Source organism: Mytilus galloprovincialis, chromosome 4, assembly GCF_965363235.1.
Source record: "Mytilus galloprovincialis chromosome 4, xbMytGall1.hap1.1, whole genome shotgun sequence".
In the NCBI taxonomy this organism is placed as follows: domain Eukaryota; kingdom Metazoa; phylum Mollusca; class Bivalvia; order Mytilida; family Mytilidae; genus Mytilus; species Mytilus galloprovincialis.
This window is the reverse complement of record NC_134841.1, coordinates 19,023,902-19,043,114: the sequence shown is the minus strand read 5'-3', so window position 1 is coordinate 19,043,114 and position 19,213 is coordinate 19,023,902. Positions and strand designations below refer to the sequence as shown.

At 31.3% G+C, this 19,213-nt stretch overlaps 1 protein-coding gene across 1 annotated transcript in view; it reads right to left on the bottom strand.

Annotated features, from left to right (window-relative positions):
• LOC143071549 (uncharacterized) overlaps nucleotides 1-19,213 on the bottom strand; it is a 32,513-nt gene that overhangs the window by 2,321 nt on the left and 10,979 nt on the right. The window contains exons 2-3 of the mRNA XM_076245916.1: nucleotides 3,396-3,680; nucleotides 2,977-3,144 (exon numbers count right to left, since the gene is read on the bottom strand). Coding sequence (XP_076102031.1) covers nucleotides 2,977-3,144; nucleotides 3,396-3,680 — 453 coding nt within the window. The remainder of the gene's footprint in view (nucleotides 1-2,976; nucleotides 3,145-3,395; nucleotides 3,681-19,213) is intronic.

Here is a 19,213-nt window from a genome sequence, read left to right as displayed (position 1 = left end):
CGATCGTCAAGATGTTCGACTAACATTCTTGTAAAATTCTGACCTTCATCTTTTCTACAGCAAAAGACAGACTGTAGAAATATTGTGATGAGTTGTTTTCAACCATCAATGTCACTCAGACATCGATTCTTGTAACATCAAAAGAATTACCTTATGAAAAATCGCACTGATTCAAAAAATAAATACAACAAAGATGACAAAATGATCATTTTTGCTGATGTTACTAGATTAATCTTTCAACCTCTTTTCCTAATTTATTGAAGTAAGTGAACAAGTAGATAACAACATTAATACAGTCCGATTCCAATGAAATGCCAATTGCCTATTGAAAAACTTGTCACACAAACACAATCAATTATTTGTTAAGAAATCAAACATCTTAAAAATGCCAGTACTAGTGAGGGTGAATTTTGTGTTTTTATCAGAGGATACTTTTTAAAGTGTGAACGAACTAGAGATATTTAATTACATTGAACTTTACTTTTGTCAAAAAAAGTAAGACTTATTTGCTCAATCTGTCTTAAATGGAAAATAATAGTGCACAGGGTAGAAAAGAAAAAACTTTTTGCGATTGCAAGATAAAAGACACTTAGATGTACTTCACAAATCTGTTAGTATCCGAATGTGATTCCCATCGCTATTACATTAGGTAGTAATAAACACGTAGCTTGGATTTGATTGCTACTAAATAGATGTTGATAGTTTTCTTTAAGCTAGTTGCAGACCCAGCAATGTTCGTTGTTTGTATGAGTCATGTGATTTAAGTATCAGAAAAAGGGTAAAAGAACCTTCAGTCCATCTTCTCTTGTTAAAATTCTACTTTTAGGTTATTTCGTTGCTGTCTGTTTTTATTAGTGGAGAAAGCAGGAGTGCCTGGAGAAAACCACCGACTTTCGATATGAAAACTGACAATCCTTTTCAATTAAGATTGGAGTCGAATGCCCCTGCATTAGCGGGATTCAAACTCACAACCTCAGTGTTGACTGGCTAGTTTTTACAGTAAAAAGACTACTTATACCACTTCGTCACCGAGGACCCTTATGCAAGTTATTAAATGCAAATTTAAGTCACAACTGGTTAAGGTATAAGAGATGATAGAACAGACTGTAGATCTTTTTAATTGAATACATTTAGGATGAAGGATATGCTATATTGATGGAATCAATACTTATGTTGTCATAGGTAGGGTAAAACAGGATTTTCTCCGACACATTTCTGCAAATGCCAATGGAAATGTCTGAAAACCTGTTACGGCCAATATCCGAGAAAAAAGATATTAGTTTGTATACGTTGAAATAATAATTTATAACAGTGGCTTCATTGGAATGAAGTTAAGAAATTTTACAGCATGGTTCTCACTGTCAGTCATGTCTGAAATTCTTGTAGTATTGTACATGGCAGTGTTTGGTTAATAATGCTTTTGAATCTAGAACAATGATCTGAACATATTAAATCAAAGAAAAATTAGCATGGTCTTGCATTGTAATGTGATTATTTATTAACCGTTTTCAAAACTTCGAATTTTAGATTCTCAATCGAAATCTTCAAAATGATTCGAGCGTTTATGAGTCTTTTACGTCAAACATACGGGTATTTAAAATAAATTTATTTGACTGATTCTCTTGACAGTTGATGCATTTTTAAAGAGAATCTATCAATTTGGCGATGTTTTGGTTAATTATCATGGTTTGTATGGTCGGAATTTATTTATGAGTTTGTAATATCAATCCTAGCACTACTATTGCCTTAGCTTATTCCATTCATTGCATGTAAAAATAACAGATGTGTAGGAAAGCCTACAAAAAGTTTTTCATGTCGACCTTATTTCGGTAAGCATAAATGATATTAAGTTTCATCGTACGACTAAAGTTACCTGTCCTGTTCTGCGTTTTAATATTGTACAATTTTGAAGAGCAATTGTCTAGCTGTCTAAATAAGTCTTTTCTTTGTTTTTCTAATAGTCTTTGTTGACTTGGGTGGGTAATTTTGAATGTGTAAAATATGATAAAAACCTCATAAATTCTTGTGTGTACCATTTTTTTTTTAAATACGCGCGTACTCGATCAAGGCTTTCCCAAAACATGCAAGAAAAACAATAATTTTATTCCTTTCATACCTGGACTTTGATTAAACAGTATTTATTAATGAAAAATTACAACAATACAGCATTAAAGTATTACAATGTTACAAAAAATTCAAATATATATATTTTTTCAAAATGCAGCTTTGAAATATAATTTGAGAAAGTGACTTAGGAATAAAACTGATAAGCGTGAAATAGTTTATAAACGTCTTTCATTTCTTCTTTTTCTCCTATTTTTTTTTTGGGGGGGAGGGGATTTCTCAGTTTTCCTTCAATGTCATCAAAGTCTGTGTTATTTTGTTCATTTCTATTCTCCGAATGAAACAAGTAACAGTACTTCGATACCATTAGGAAAATACGTATATTGTTTTAATAATAATTACTGTAATAAATTTCTAAATAGTTGTTAATTAAAGACTATATATTTCACTCCGTCATAGCTCTGGATTCTTGTCCGAGATTGGATTTAATTTTGCTTTGTTTGTATTAAAAGCTGCTCTTAAAACGATTTTATTAGATTTGAACTTCGAAATAATTTGGACCTCGAGTATCAAACATTAATTGATGCATTAAAATGGGAAGAATTGATGTTATAGCAATAACCAAATATAAATCATAAATTAGCCACGTAGCTGTTATCCGAATACATCCAAATGTATCAATATAATAATAGGAAATGGCACCAATATTTGAATCTTTGCACAAAGAAACCTTGTGATTTGGAAATATCCCTTGATTAAAAGTTGTGACAAATCTGATCGGCTATTTTTTTTTTTAAAGTTTTAAAATGTATAAACCGTCTCATGAAAACAAGTTAATAGACAATAAATCCTAAGCAAGAAACGTGTGTTTTTTTTTTTTGTTTTTTTTTTTGTTATTTTATTCTTTCCTACCTTGACATGGAATTACGTTACATTCTAAGTTCTGTATGTGATCACCAATACAGTACGTTTCATTAGTTTCCGGAACAGGGTTATTGCATTTCCTCTGAAATAACTGATTGCCCTTCCCACATGTAGCCGAGCATTCTCCAAATGGTTTCCAAGTTGTTTCCCATCCTCCTGTTAAATACACAGAAAATCGTTAACACGTTGAAACCACGATGTAGAATCGTGATAAGTAAAGACAATTTCGCATATTATTTCTCTTTAAAAATTTAGAGATCGCCTGTTTTTTTGTTGAAATAAAATCAGATATACACTGCTAAATGAATAAGAAGAGGTGTGTTAAGAATGTAACAAATATTAACAATTATACACAATTCTTATGATTTACTATTTTATATATTTGAAACAAAACAAAATATTTGTACCTGAGATAAGACATTCATACGTCACGTTCTGATATTTGTAAACTCCTGGATAAGGATCCCCTACTCCACTTCTTGATGGTAAGCATGATTGCTTTAAATCACAAATATCCTTTGTCCCTGTAGTAATTGACACAGTTTTATTATATGTATTGGAAGAAACAACAGAACCATGTGGACATACCATGGAATTTGTTCTACCGTATGAGGCGTCGCTGACCATGATGACCTGACCAACAGAACATTCAAGTTCTGGACTTGTATCGCTTTCACATAGTATGTACTGACCTGTGAAAAAAAACCATTCTAACATGATTACGAAACATGTACATATAACGCAGTAGTCAATAGTATCAGAAGAACCGGTAAATAACAACACGTTGAAACAATGTATTTTGATGTACCTAATTTTGAAATTTATCGAAAACATCATATAAACATCTTTACGGCAAATGTTTCTTTTAAATAAAAATTTAAAAACATTTGAGTTTTTTGACTTTCTTTGTTGTGTTTATGAACTGAAGGTGTGTTTTTTTTTTCGTCGTATGTTGTTGTTTTCCATAGCTTATAGGTTTATTTTGTTGTTTTCCATGGCTTTATGGGTTTATTTTGTTGTTTTCCATGGCTTTATGTGTTTATTTTGTTGTTTTCCATAGCTTTATGGGTTTATTTTGTTGTTTTCCATAGCTTTATGGGTTTATTTTGTTGTTTTCTATAGCTTTATGGGTTTATTTTGTTGTTTTCTATGGCTTTATGGGTTTATTTTGTTGTTTTCCATAGCTTTAAGGGGTTATTTTGTTGTTTTCCATGGCTTTATGTGTTTATTTTGTTGTTTTCCATGGCTTTATTGGTTTATTTTGTTGTTTTACATAGCTTTATGGGTTTATTTTGTTGTTTTCCATAGCTTTATGGGTTTATTTTGTTGTTTTCTATGGCTTTATGGGTTTATTTTGTTGTTTTCTATGGCTTTATGGGTTTATTTTGTTGTTTTCCATAGCTTTAAGGGGTTATTTTGTTGTTTTCCATGGCTTTATGTGTTTATTTTGTTGTTTTCCATGGCTTTATGTGTTTATTTTGTTGTTTTCCATGGCTTTATGTGTTTATTTTGTTGTTTTCCATAGCTTTATGGATCTATTTTCGACTCATGCGTTTGAATATCCCTTTGATTTCTTTCGACTCTCTTGTATCTGATATTGGAATTGTTGTCTTTGTTGTATATAATGTGTCAACAAATCCATATTTCTGTTTGGAATTGCTCGCATAGAATAAATTCTCCGATCATCATGTAAATGTGTGTAATTGGCGATATATTTTTTTTAATTTTCGGTTGAAAAAGTCACGATATATTTTTTTTAATGACATATTATTTAAATATTGAAACAGAGTCAAAATTTGGAATTACATAAAGGCAACAGTAGTGTACCTCTGTTCGAAATTCATAAATCAATTGAGAAAAAAAAATCCGGGTTACAAACCTAATTAAAATCAATTGTTTGTTTCCTGTCCGATAATAAAGGTACACATTTTTGCTTGAACACATTTTCAAAATCTAGAGTTGCTTATCATTTTGGTCATAAATTAATGAACATAAGAAGTGATAGTTTAATTGCCAACAATACAATTATCCATCAGAGGTCAAATGAAGCCGAAATAGGCAACTTAAGGTCACCGCACTGTCCTTTAACATGTTAACAATGAGTTAAACCCATTCCGCATCTTCTTTTATAATGTTCAGTATGAAATTGTTTACAAATGACATAAGTGATGTGTATTCTAATCTTAAAGAAGTTGTCTTATTACAATTAACAATTGGCTTGATATATTTTTGATCTACTGAAATATCATATAGCATTGAATCATATAAAATATCATTTGTTTCAATTTTTAAATTATTGTCGTCTCACAATTTATTCTTAAATATATTGACCTTATTCCTTATAAATTTTTCTTTTATTATAACTTACTGCTATTGATTTTTGGATTCAAAATTTTAACATCTTTAAAAAAAACCTCTTTTTGTGAGTTTTATTTATTCAATGTGTAGAATGCCACATGAGGGGTGTCGGCTATGTTTGACATGGGGTGGCGGTTTTGAAGCGGAGAAGAACGATCACGTATCAAAATTTCTTCAAAGTACCAAATAGTTAACAAAGGTACCAGGACTATAATTCAATACGCCAGACGCGCGTTTCGTCTACATAAGACTCATCAGTGACGCTCAGATTGAAATAGTTGTAAAGCCAAACAAAGTTGAAGAGCATTGAGGACCAAAATTTCCAAAAATTGTGCCAAATACGGCTAAGGTAATCTATTCCTGGGAGAAGAACATCATAAGGTTTCAAAAAATTCTAAGTTTTGTTACAGGAAATTTATAAAAATGACCATATAATTGATATTCATGTCAACACCTACGTGCTGACGACTGGGCTGGTGATACACTCGGGGACGAAGCGTCCACCGGCAGTGGCATTGACCCAGTGGTGTAAATAGTTATTAACGATACCATTATATTTTATAATGATTATAATTTAATACGCTAGACGCCGGACGCGTGTTTCGTCTACATTAGACTCAAAAGTGACGCTCAGATAAAAGTAGTTTTAAAACCAAACAAGTAAAAAGTTGAAGAGCATTGAGAACCAAAAGTTTCAAAAAGTTGTGCCTTTTACGGCTCAGATTTTCTACGTGGGAAAAGAACATGCTTATTATTTAGAATAATCCATACTTTTGCAAACAATTTTAAAATTTATAAAAATTACTATATAATAAATATACATGATAACACCGAAATGATAACTAACTACAGAATGAAAACGAATACATAAAACAACCTAAACCAGCGCATAAAACTTCACAGCCAAGTCAGCCGGATAGATCGACAAACAAAGTGACATATTATTTGAATTTCTAAATATTTCCAAAAAGTAGGTTAGAATTAGGATAGAATTCAAGATTAGAATAGACCTTACTTAAAATTTATTTTCATGAGAAGTCTTTCTTTTAATGATCTTGTTCAGTTACACTACACACAATGTCAAAATTTCAAAACGTTGTGCCAAATACGGCTACAGTAATCTATTCCTGGGATAAAAAAAATCCTTAGCTTTTCGAAAAATTGAAAGTTTTGTTACAGGAAATTTATAAAAATGACCATATAATTGATATGAATGTCAACACCGAAGTGCTGAATACTGGGCTGGTAAAAATGTATTGTTCAGAAGATACAGAATCATAACCTAATTACAGCAAGCAGAAGCATACGTTTTAAGTTCTCAAACACCTCTCCCTAGTTTACCGTGTTATATACTTTAAGGCTTCATATGCATTTTTTTTGAATGAAAAACTACTTTTGACGATTTTTCAGTATGATTTGTGTAGGATTTAATTCCTATCCGTAGATGGAATTTAACCACATGCCACCTACTCTGATGACAAATAACAACCGTAAGCTATTTCATTTTAAGCCTATATTCTAGTCTGTTAAGAAATGTAATTGTTTTATGTTAGCAACGAAAAAAACCCTCAAATAAGATTTAGAATGGAAATGGGGAATGTATTAAAGAGACACGACCAAATAACAGAAAACAGCCGAATGTTATGGAACGCCGGAACTGTCTTATACTGTAAATATTTAATGTGTTTTGTCGATTTGCCTTTACGTCCTGTCATTTCTTCTTTATGTTATGTGCAGATGCCTTTATTTCCTGACACGGCATCTCTTTGTTATGTAAAATTAGTAATTTGTTTAGTCAAACAATTGTATGATATGTCATTGCTAAACTTTGTTGTGTAAAATATGCATTACATTATGCTGTAACTACTATATATTCTGTGAATAGTTCGAAACTTTATGATCAACCACCTTTTCATTCTCTTATATTTTATCTATGCTGTGTCTATTCTTCTTTTACGTAAAGTCAGTTAATAATTGCGTCCCGTCCCAAGTATTATTGTTATGTCAAATGTTCTAAAGCTTTTGTTTCGATACACCTTTGTTCTATGTAAATCTCATGATATTATAGTATTTTGGCATTATGTTTTGTTTATACATATATCTCCAGTGAAAAACCCAATACATCATGGTATAATTCATATGCGTTTTGCCGAACAATTGATACTCTCTGTGAACATTCATTGCATCATGTGCAAATGCCATTTACATTATGTGCAAACAACTAATACATTTTGTGCAAACCTCGTTTACCTTATGTGCAAACATCGTTTACCCTGTGTGCAAACATCGTTTACCCTGTGTGCTAACATCGTTTGCCTTATGTGCAAACACCTATTACGTTATGTGCAAATACCTACTAAGTTATGTATAAAAACTACATCATTATGTGCAAACACTATTACGTTATGTGCAAATACCGCTTACATTATGTGCAAACACCATGTAAGTTATGTGCAAATGCCTATTACATTATGTCCAAACATCTATTACGTTATGTGCAAACACGTAGTACGTTATGTCCAAACGCCTATTACGTTATGTGCAAACACCTATTACGTTCTGGTAAACGCTTTTTTGACACAGATTAAAACAAAACGCATCAATGATATGCATTTTGAAAATGAAGAAAATTAAAAGTTTGACCTTTCTAACAAACTGTGGATTTTTATATTAATTATATTGATTGGTGTAAAAATGCTATATACATACAATGTATCTAGTTTTATGGGAAATTATTTTGCTCTACGCAAGAGTTTGCGTTATGCATCCATGCTTTGAAAATTTGTTTACTTTACTTGTTGAAAATTATAACAAATATACAGACACGACTTTAGTTTTTCAAGAGGTGCAATTGAAAGGACCAATACGATATAAAAAGGAAGATGTGGTACGAATGTTAATGTGACAACTCTTCACAAAAGACCATGATGATTTGTTATTAGCCTCCAAGTAGGGTTTTCATCTAGCGAGAAACGTGTACTAGATTAATGCTACAAATGTAATGACGTCTCCCACGATTCATGTAGCAGCTAAGGAATCCTACAAATGTTTAAGTTTTTTTGATTTTTTTTCATATTAAAAACTGCATTATCCTGTAATCTACAAAAATGACGCATACACATATTTTTTTTTTGAATGAAAGGGTTATCAGCCTTGTTTCACCTTCAATGGCCATACTCGAAATTAAATCTAGCAAACTCCAGATAATGACTTTCATTTATCCGTATTTGGTCCGGTAACTTTTCGAACCGTGTCATCATGAACGATACAAAAAATCAATATTATAGTAAATTGAAATGTTTTCTTCTATTATTTTTTTTAATAAGTGATATGCATATCGTTTATTTTGTTGTCTATAAGAATAAATAAATAATTTCGTTGCTAAAATGGTCATCTTAACATAATTTTCCTTTTCAATTTCAGAAAAAAAACGATTATCTATAAAAAAAAAGATGTGGTATGAATGCCAATGAGACAATTCTCCACGAGAGACCAAATGACAAAGAAATAAATAACAATATGTAGATCTTCGTATAGCCTATAACAAAACACCCATACCGAATCTACTCTATTTATTTTTCTACCCCATTTATTTTTTCACCAGTTAAAAAAAATATGGTTACAGTTAAGTAATTTGCTTTTATCCTGCAATTAGCTATTTATTGTATATGCCCGCGTCACACTGTCCCGATTTTTACGCCGATGGCAACACGATAATGGAAATTTTCAAAATCGGGACTGATCGTATCCAGATCGGGCTATTCGTAGTGCCATCTTTAACCATCGTAGAACCATCGGCCACTTTTTCTAGCCTTCGGGGACAATTTCGGGAAGGGTTCTAAATTTTTTAACATGTTAAAAAATCCCCGAAGGTGCGTCCCATGTTGAGGGTTCGTATTGAGTTCGTATCACCATCCTCACCATCGTAATGTCACCGGGAATGCATCTTTGCACATCGTATTGCATTCGTGTTTCCATCGTTTCCATCTGGCAGTTTTGACATTACGATGTCTACACGAATGAATCACGAAGATACCCGAAGGTCTAACGATGGCAACACGACTTCGTGAAGACCTCGTAACCCCGTCGTGTTGTCATCGAATAAAAGTACGAAGGCGACAAGATGGAACTACGACGGCAATAAATCCAGCTAAATGTAAGTTAATGTTCGCGCTAAAATACATTTAAAGTGCCATGCGCGATATGCACTGGTCAGTCTAATACGACAGTTGAGAAAGACTTTCACAAAACATGGAGCTCATATCATATGATTCTATGAGAACAAGAAAGGCGACAGCGTTGTTTCTATTAATTCAAATGGAACAAGAGCAGCTATTACAGGCTCAGGATTTACTTTAACAAGTAAAATATTATTTTTTGTCAATTTTTCATATCAAGTAACATAATGAAAATCATAAACACGCCTCGTACACCAACACTGCAGGTACACGTATATAGGTAAACCAACTTTTTCTTCATTATTCTGATTTTTTATGTATCGTCTGAGTTGTTGTCACACGAATGTTTACTCCATAACCATTTTGTTTCCTATGTGTCATATTTTGCCGCATTTGTTGCTTTCCCCACATCCTTTTTTTTTGTCTATATTATTATGATATTCTCCTGGAAAAAGCTCTTTTTGAATAAAAGGGATCAACGAACCCATTAACTTACCTTTACGATAGATCAGTAAACATGGACATAATTATGGGTGATTATTCAGACTAGTGCACACATTTTACAGTTCAAACAAGGCAATGCCGAGCTTGGCATCCCCTCGTATGTAACATATTGGGGACAAATATGGACACTATATCTGTATATGACACATGCAGAAAATGGTAAATTGAATATGCATATTTGATACATAAACTATTTTTTAAGAAATCAACCAAAACATTCAGTTACTGGAAATATCTTTCATATTGTCTTTAGAACCAGCAGGTAAAAAAATGAGCAACCAATTTCCTGTGTATTATGCTATTTCAAGGAGAAAAAACAAGTCCATCTGCATGACCTTGACCTTTGGCCTTGAACGTAAAAAATTTAGGATCATTACAAGGAGGAACTATATACCAAATGTGGTTTAAAATCTTTTGAAGCATATTGGTTTTAGAGTGTCCACAAGGGTGATATTGCCTTGTATTACAACTGCCACTGTGACCTTGACCTTTGAACATTAAAGTCAATAGCGCTTAAGATATTCTTAACGAGAAACACCATACCAAGTTTTGAGCATTTTGGTTCTAGAGTGTCCATAACAATTTAATCTACACGCAACTTACATGTAGTAGGCGAGGGGATAATACACTAAGTTTTATAAGAATTAGAAAAAAAAATCGATTTCCCGCAATGCATGGCAGACTTGTACAGAAACGATATGTTGTCGAAATTCTGTTCGTATCTTTTAGACATCGTATGGCCATCGCGCCATCATCGTAATCCATCGTGTAGCCTTCGTAATCCATCGTGTAGCCTTCGTGATCCATCGTGTAGGCTTCGGCTGAGATATGAAGCTTAAATACCCGTCTTCGGTTAACCTTCGTATGTCCATCTTTTGCTATCGTATATAATTTCGGCACCATCGTATAGACTTCGTTATTCATCGTACTTGCTTCGGTCACTTTTTGGTATTTTAACGAGATCGGGACCAACTTCGTACGAACTTACAATTTTCGCATTCGGGTGTCCATCGTATATAAAAATCGGGACAGTGTGACGCGGGCAATACAAATAACAGATAAACAAATTTTTTTTTGCTTTGTTTGTACATGTACAAATAAATTTTCCTGCTACCCGTTTCCATGTTGATCAATCGGTAATATATTTCTCTCTGGGTAATCTTCATTTTGGGGTTTTCTTCGAGTCCGCGTTTCAATAATTGTAAAAATCAAAGACAATGGTTAAGATTTAAACAACTTATGCTCAAATACCAGGTGTAAATTGTAAACAATATATGTACATTGTCAGAAATATAAAATGTATTAGTTCTCGCTGCGAAACAGGAGAAAATTCGGTAAGTCTCGCTTTTCGTCCTGTTTCTAAAGCTCGTACAAATAAATTTCACGTTTACCGACTAAGTAAATTTATAATCAATACATTATTCCACAGTTGTTGATATATATAAAAGAAGATGTGGTATGATTGCCAATGAGACAACTATCCACAAAAGACCAAAATGAGAGACATTAAAACAACTATAGGCCTGTTGAAATAAATTTATCTTTTTGTTCAATATTTCAACGAATATCGTCGTATAAACTAGAAACATCAACCTATTTTCCGAACGGAGGGTCATAAATTCAATGAATATCATTGCGGGATATACGGTATAAACGGTAAGCTTCGATGCGTTTAGTTATGAACGCGAATGGTGCGATTAATATAGCTAAATACACAATTAAGCCAAATGTTCATAAAAGGGATTTGCTGCACATCATTATTTAAGAAATCTTCTGTTAAAAAAATATAAAATTTCATACAAATATATTCTTTTGGATCTAAATGTTATCATTCTAAAATATGTTTTGACAGTTTCCGTTAAATATTGCCATTTTTAGATATATCGGTCCCCCTTTTCTCGGCTACTGTAAAAGCGAAACGGGTTTTTTATTAATAGGTTGCGAGGCATGAAGTTCATATGATTCAATCCAAATTATCCTCAAAGTGCGGTAACAATCTTGAATTGATGCAATCTTGTTCGCCTTGAAATCGACGTAACATATTTAGTCAAAATTCTTAAAATAAAATCACCTATATAACGAAAAGAAAACTGTGAAGACTTTAACACGAAAGGGAAGGCTTAAATTCTTCTGTAATTTTCCTGCTACCAATTATAAACTAAGAAAGTCATATTTTGTATTGTTGGAATTTCGGAACCCTCTTATTCATCCGTTTAAAGCACCATGAAATAATTGCCAGCTAACTCCCAGTTTTCAAAAATCTTTAAATGTGCAGTATGTCATTGATACGGTTTGAGTTCTCAAAATGAATCAAGATAAAATAAAAATAACAAGACATTTATAAAAAAATATAAAACCCTTGTTATACTTTATCAATTTTTGAGAACATCTTTAGGTTGAAGATATTAATCAAAGTACTGAAGTACTGAACATCGGATGACCGCAAGTTCTAGTGGACGGTCACAAGCACTTGTCTTAGAAAATCAAATCACATCTCTTTACCTGAAAGTGACGTTAAAGTACAGATATATATTTTTTCTGTGCGTGGATGATAAATTCAACCTCATCGTAGAAGTGATACAAATCAGTAAACTCTTTGTTATACATTATTTCAATATTTGTAAATTACAGTTACAGGTATATATAATTTTTATCCATTTATATATCATTCTATTGCACTATATTAATTATAGTGCTGTGCAAGTGCATGGTGGACACTCTGCTGTAATAATTCGATTTTTCTGATAGATTGAATTTGAGTGGGCATTCATATTTTCCAGCAAAACATTCAATGTCCCACGCAGAGAGAGGGAGCAAAGACAGATAACTTTGCATTGGAGATTGCAAACGTTCTTATAAATATTAAAGTTGTTTTGCTTTATTTATGTTTCTAACGAGTTTAACGACATTTTCATATCATTAATTTATGTTCAAAACACAAATTAAACTCTATATATTTTAGATCAAATGTTATTAATTCATGGTCGTTTCATTATGCATATATATTACACACTGAAATTGAAAATTGAAATATCAATCATTAATAAGTGTTTATTTGCATTGCATCTGCAATATGCACGATTTGTTTGCTAAAAAATGTTCCTGTACAATGTTTTCAAAAATGCATTAAATGTATTTTATGACTTTTGTCAATCTAGGCACACCCACAGAGAGACACACCTCGAGAATCGTGTCTATATATTTGTAAATATTTTAATTTTCAACAAGTAAAGTGAACAAAATATAAAAAGAATGGATGTATAACGCACACTCTTTAAAGGGGCACTAGCTACGAGATATATAAAAAATATAAAGTTTGATTTTTTTCTGTTCAATCAATAATGAAAGTGAAATAGTGAAATAACAATTCGCTTTTTGCAGCCAAAAAGGTTCAATTTTGTCAAATTACGCTAAGAAACATTGATAATTAGTAACTCACTTGCAAGTGAATGAGTCGACCTCTTTAAATCCGTATTCATGTGAACTTCAATTTAACCCCTAGCTAGAGATTGACAACTCGTGCATTGTACGTGTACTGGTTATTGAAAGAAAACGAATGTCAACAATGAAAGTGAAACTACGGTAAATCATTTGATTACTAATTCGATGCACATAAAATCATTCTTATACGGTTAAAAACAATGAGAAACATCTATTTTTAATCTATAAAAAAAAATCAAACAGACCTATATGTTTACATTGCTTATATGGTCATCTGAGGTCAAATCGATAGTTAATTAGATGGCGTCTGGACTAAAATACACACGCAACGAACTTATATATTATCTACCCCATGCTCTGTAAACTGTTTATTTTAGACTTTTGATAGTTTGGATAAATGTTTTACATTGTTATATATCAAATATGAGAATTTGAGTCAAATCGGTGACCATGAATTTGACAGCTAGTGCCTCTTTAAATAGAACAAAAAAAACTAAATATTTATATAACATTTTTATATCAATCAATATATAAAAATACTACATTTCCAATACTAAATCAACATCCCGATGCACATATATAACCTTAAGTTCACATTCAGCATCCAATGGATATTACCTTGAAAAAGAGTTCAGAGCTTTTTAGAAAGCTAAAACTTGTAATTTTCTTAATTTTCAAAGTGTATATCACTGATGCGTTTTGTTTTAATCTGTGTCAAAAAATCGTTTACCAGAACGTAATAGGTGTTTGCACATAACGTAATTGGTGTTTGGACATAACGTAATAGGTGTTTGCACATAACGTAATAGATGTTTGGACATAATGTAATAGGCATTTGCACATAACTTACATGGTGTTTGCACATAATGTAAGCGGTATTTGCACATAACGTAATAGTGTTTGCACATAATGATGTAGTTGTTATACATACCTTAATAGGTATTTGCACATAACGCAATAGGTCTTTGCACATAAGGTAAACTATGTTTGCACATAGGGTAAACGATGTTTGCACATAAGGGGAACGATGTTTGCACAAAAGGTAAACGAGAATTGCACAAAACGTATAAGTTGTTTGCACATAATGTAAATGGCATTTGCACATGACGTAATGAATGCTCACAGAGAGTATCAATTGTTCGGCAAAACGCATAGGAACTATACCATGATGTGTTGTGTTTTTTACTGGAGTTACATATGTAATAACACAACATAACGCCAAAAGACTATAATATCATGAGGTTTACATAGAACAAAAGCATGAAAAGTGTATCAAAACAAAACCTTTAGAACATTCGGCATAACAATAACACTTGAGACAGGACGCGATTTTTAACTGACTTACGTAAAAGAAGAATAGACAGAACATAGATAAAATATGAGAGAATGTAAAGGTGGTTGATCATAAAGTTTCGAAGTATTCACAGAATATATAGTAGTAAAAGCATGACGTAAAGCCTATTGTACGCAACAAAGTTTAGCAATGACATATAATACTACTGTTTGACCAAACAAATAAATAATTTGACATAACACAGAGATGCCGTGCCAAGAAATTCAGACATTTGCACATAATATAAAGAAAAAACGACATGACGTAAAGACAAAGTGACAGAACACATTAAATATTTACACTATAAGACAGTTCCGGCGTTCCATAGAAGGTCACCAACTGGTCTTCAACGCACCGATAGAAATACCGCATCCAGAACAAAATATGCACTAGTTCAATGATAGTGGCATCTCACTGAAATCCGAAACATATGAGTTAAATGAACTAAAATTAAAAAAAAAAAACAATACTATTAAAGGTCAAAGGCTCCTGACTTGGAAGAGAAGCAAAACAGTTTTTTTTAACATGTTTTGTGAGATCTCAACACTACCTTATTCCTTTTGCCAATATAGAATAAAAGAAAAAAACAGCAGTACCCATAGTAAATTCCAGTTCAATAGAAGTTCGAGTGCGATGTTATAATAGGTAACAAAAGAAACATGCAAAATGACAATGATACAAAGCTTAACATGGAATTGTTATCAGTTACTAAATGCCAGCTCGAGACCTTAATTAAACTGATTGAAAGAATGTGCCTCCATCATATGAAAATCAGGAATAAACCTTCCCATTACTGGTTTAATATCATATCATCATCAATCATACGAGAAGATCATAAATCGTATCATTCCAACAACTGGTTTTAAAATACGTGTTAATGTATTTATTTCCAATGCATAGACCATATAAGTGAATCAATATTAATACCAAAATATGCCATATCAGTAATGTCATGAAAACACTATCGTAAGTATGTTTAAAGATCTGGTTGACTTTTGAGGTAAATGTCGATATTTTGCGCTTTGTACAGAGTATTGCCATAACAGATTGGATGTGAAATATCTGAACTTATAAATGACTGCATGTTGATTCATACGAATGATGATAGAATTTAGTAAAACTATTCAAACAGGAAATCCAAGGGTCTAATCTATATTAAACAAAAACAACAAACGAGGAACACTTATGAACCACATCAACAAACGACAACTACTGAACAAGGACAAGTGCAAATAAATGAAGCGAGTTTCAACGTTTTAACAGACGCCAATCTTCACCCTAACTTAAATGTAACATAACAACATAGAAAGCCACATTATAAAATACCAATTTTCATTTAAAGACAAATGCAGCTGTATACATTTGTACTCTAATACATGCATTGTCAAAGAACATATCAATCTGCTATATGTCCGTTTTTTTAACCTTTAATGACCTTTACTGACGTAATCTTAACGTACTTGGAAAACGCCATTTTGTGTGTGTTAGATTTGAATGTTGTGTTTCTGTTGTGTCGTATTTCTCCCCTTATATTTGATATGCATAAGTTCATAAAAACATTATAGTGTTGAGCTATAAGAGATATGTGGAAATCATATGATCTTGAGTATACATTTTCATATAAGAAATTGAAAAAGTCACGGAAAGATAACAAATTGATATGTTCATAGCATTTTCTTGAACTCTTTTCTGTGCAAGTTTATTAAAAAATAAAATCTTATAATGAATCGGGTACATCCTTTTGCATCCATACGTGTGTTATTTAACTGTTTTGTGCGTTAAACGTTTAAAAGAAAAACTTAAAACATCTCTACTCTATAGTAATAGGCTACTGTTACTGATCAATTTTAGACGGCGACGTTCTCTTGTCAATAATTCATAGTTTGTATATATCTGAAATTGTTCGATACGCTCGTGTATTTAACAGAGTATTTGAAAAGTTTTCCTCGAAGATTAAGCAGATACATGACTATATATTATTTCCACCCAATCTCAATACGCATTGAATATTAGATTTTTTTTAATAATATTTTTTAACCTTTAATGACCTTAACTGACGTTATCTTAATGTACTTGAAATAAATTATTTTTTTATCTTATTATGATTAGGACTTTCCGTTTTTAATTTTCTTCAGTTCAGTATTATTGTGATTTTACTTTTCAATTCTTGTCTACTTCAATGTTTATCTTATTCTTTTGATATCACATTTCAATCTCATTTAATTTTTTTCCATTCCATTATCTTAAATCCACTTATCTTTTGTATCGATATTGGAGATTTCAATATCGGATAAATAAATAACTGCTGCTTTAATTAAGCTTTTCTAGAACATCAATTGTAAATTTCTTTCCTATATTTGTATTTTAGATTTAGAAGATTTACCTTTAAGAAAACACTTCCACTTATAACCTTATTTTGAAAATTAAATTGATGCTTAATATCAATTAAATATCTTTATAGCATATATTAATAGAACGAATGAATCGGCCAATATTCAGTTATTATAGAAAATTTTGAAATTCATGTTAGAAATGGATATATTGCTATAATTTTATTGCTTGTTTTTTAAATTTAAATCCAACAAAACCATTTGAAAAAAAGGAAAACAACTGGATAAATGGAGACAATAAATGCAACAGTAGTATACTGCTTTCCAAAATTCATACCTCGATTGAAAAAGAAAAATCCGGGTTACAAACTAAAACTGAGGGGAACACATCAAATATAACAGGAGAACTACGACACAACAGAAACACAACACTTAAAAGTAACACACACAGAAACGAACTATAATTTAACAATGGCAATTTTCCTGACTTGGTACAGGACAATTTAAGAAAAAAAAGTCGATTGAACCTGGTTTTGTGGTTAGCCAAACCTGACGCTTTTATGGCAATGTTCAATATAATCAAAAATGACAACATTACATGACAGGTCTTCAATACAAGTAAATGGGAGAACTAATAGGACAGAGAAACACACACATAATAGCTTTCAAACAGTACAAAATAGACTATAACGCACTTAATAGAACATTAAAGTCTGAGCAACACGAACTAAATCAAAATTCTTGGGCGATGACAAACATACTATCAGTCTTTGAAAATAAAGCACGTGGCAAGGGCACGCTTGATAAGTCACATTTAATCATCATTTGATATGCTAACTAATGTAATTTGAAAAAATAATAACAACGTTTTTTCTTACCGGGCAGTTTAGTTCAATTTTTAAAACATATTTTAAAGATAGCATTTATTGATTATTTTCCAAAGACAATGATTACACATTGTTTGATTATGCATGCAATCTTTGGTATGACCCTCAATTGAAGTTGGGCCCTGCATGTTTTATTTGAGAGAAAATAATGTGAAAAAAAGAAAAGGAAGGCAGTAAGAAAAAATCATGCCGTTATCTGTGTGAACTGGTAAGATCAATTCATTTATGCTTTAAATCAATGATATGCATTAAACAACCAAGGTATTTGTATGTATACCATTTAATTTGTGTTTTAAATTGATATTTTTATTTCTATTTACAATCTTCTCATGTGATCACGATGATTAATTACATGGCTTATAGTCTTTAGACAAGCATGGGGGAAAAGTTAATTATGAGTTCATTCATTGATGATTGTTTTTGTTTGTTTATTTAATTTACGTAATTTTATGTATATGGTTCTATATTATCATATCTTATAAATGGATTTGAAATAAATCCAATACTTATATAAGTTAAAAAAAAAGAAGAGTATAGATTGAAGGCCATACGGTGACCTATAGTTGTTAATTTCTGTGTCATTTTGGTCTCTTGTGGACAGTTGTCTCATAGGCAATCAAAATTATAGTATAATTCTGAATTATAGTCATATTTTGTACCTTTTTTTTTACCTGTAAAATTGTTTTCTTGATACAATATTCTGCTATTAAATCAAGGAAAATGTGCAAATATATTTTATATTTGATTAGTTTTAAGCAGGAAAATGCATTGAATTTGACAAATATAGATTATTTTTTACTGTATTTTTTTTATAAAAATTACATTCTGCAATTAAAGCAAGGAAAATGTGAAAAGATATTTTTATTTAATATAATACAAGTAGGAAAATGAACTGAATTTGACAAATAAAAAAAAATAAGAGTCAAAGATGTGTACAAAAAAAATTATTTATTTTACAATTTATCAATGAAACGTTTTAGTTATAAGTACATTCTGAAACATTGCAATAAAATAGGATTTGTATTGGAGTATTTATAATATGAAAAGCATTCAGAAACTAATGAATTGTTTACACACACTATAAATAAATGTTTTGTCTTTAGTCGTACATGTATGAAATGAATAGATTGAATTGATATCAAATTATTGATAGAAAAAATATTTGATTTATTTTTTATTCATTTTACAAATTCA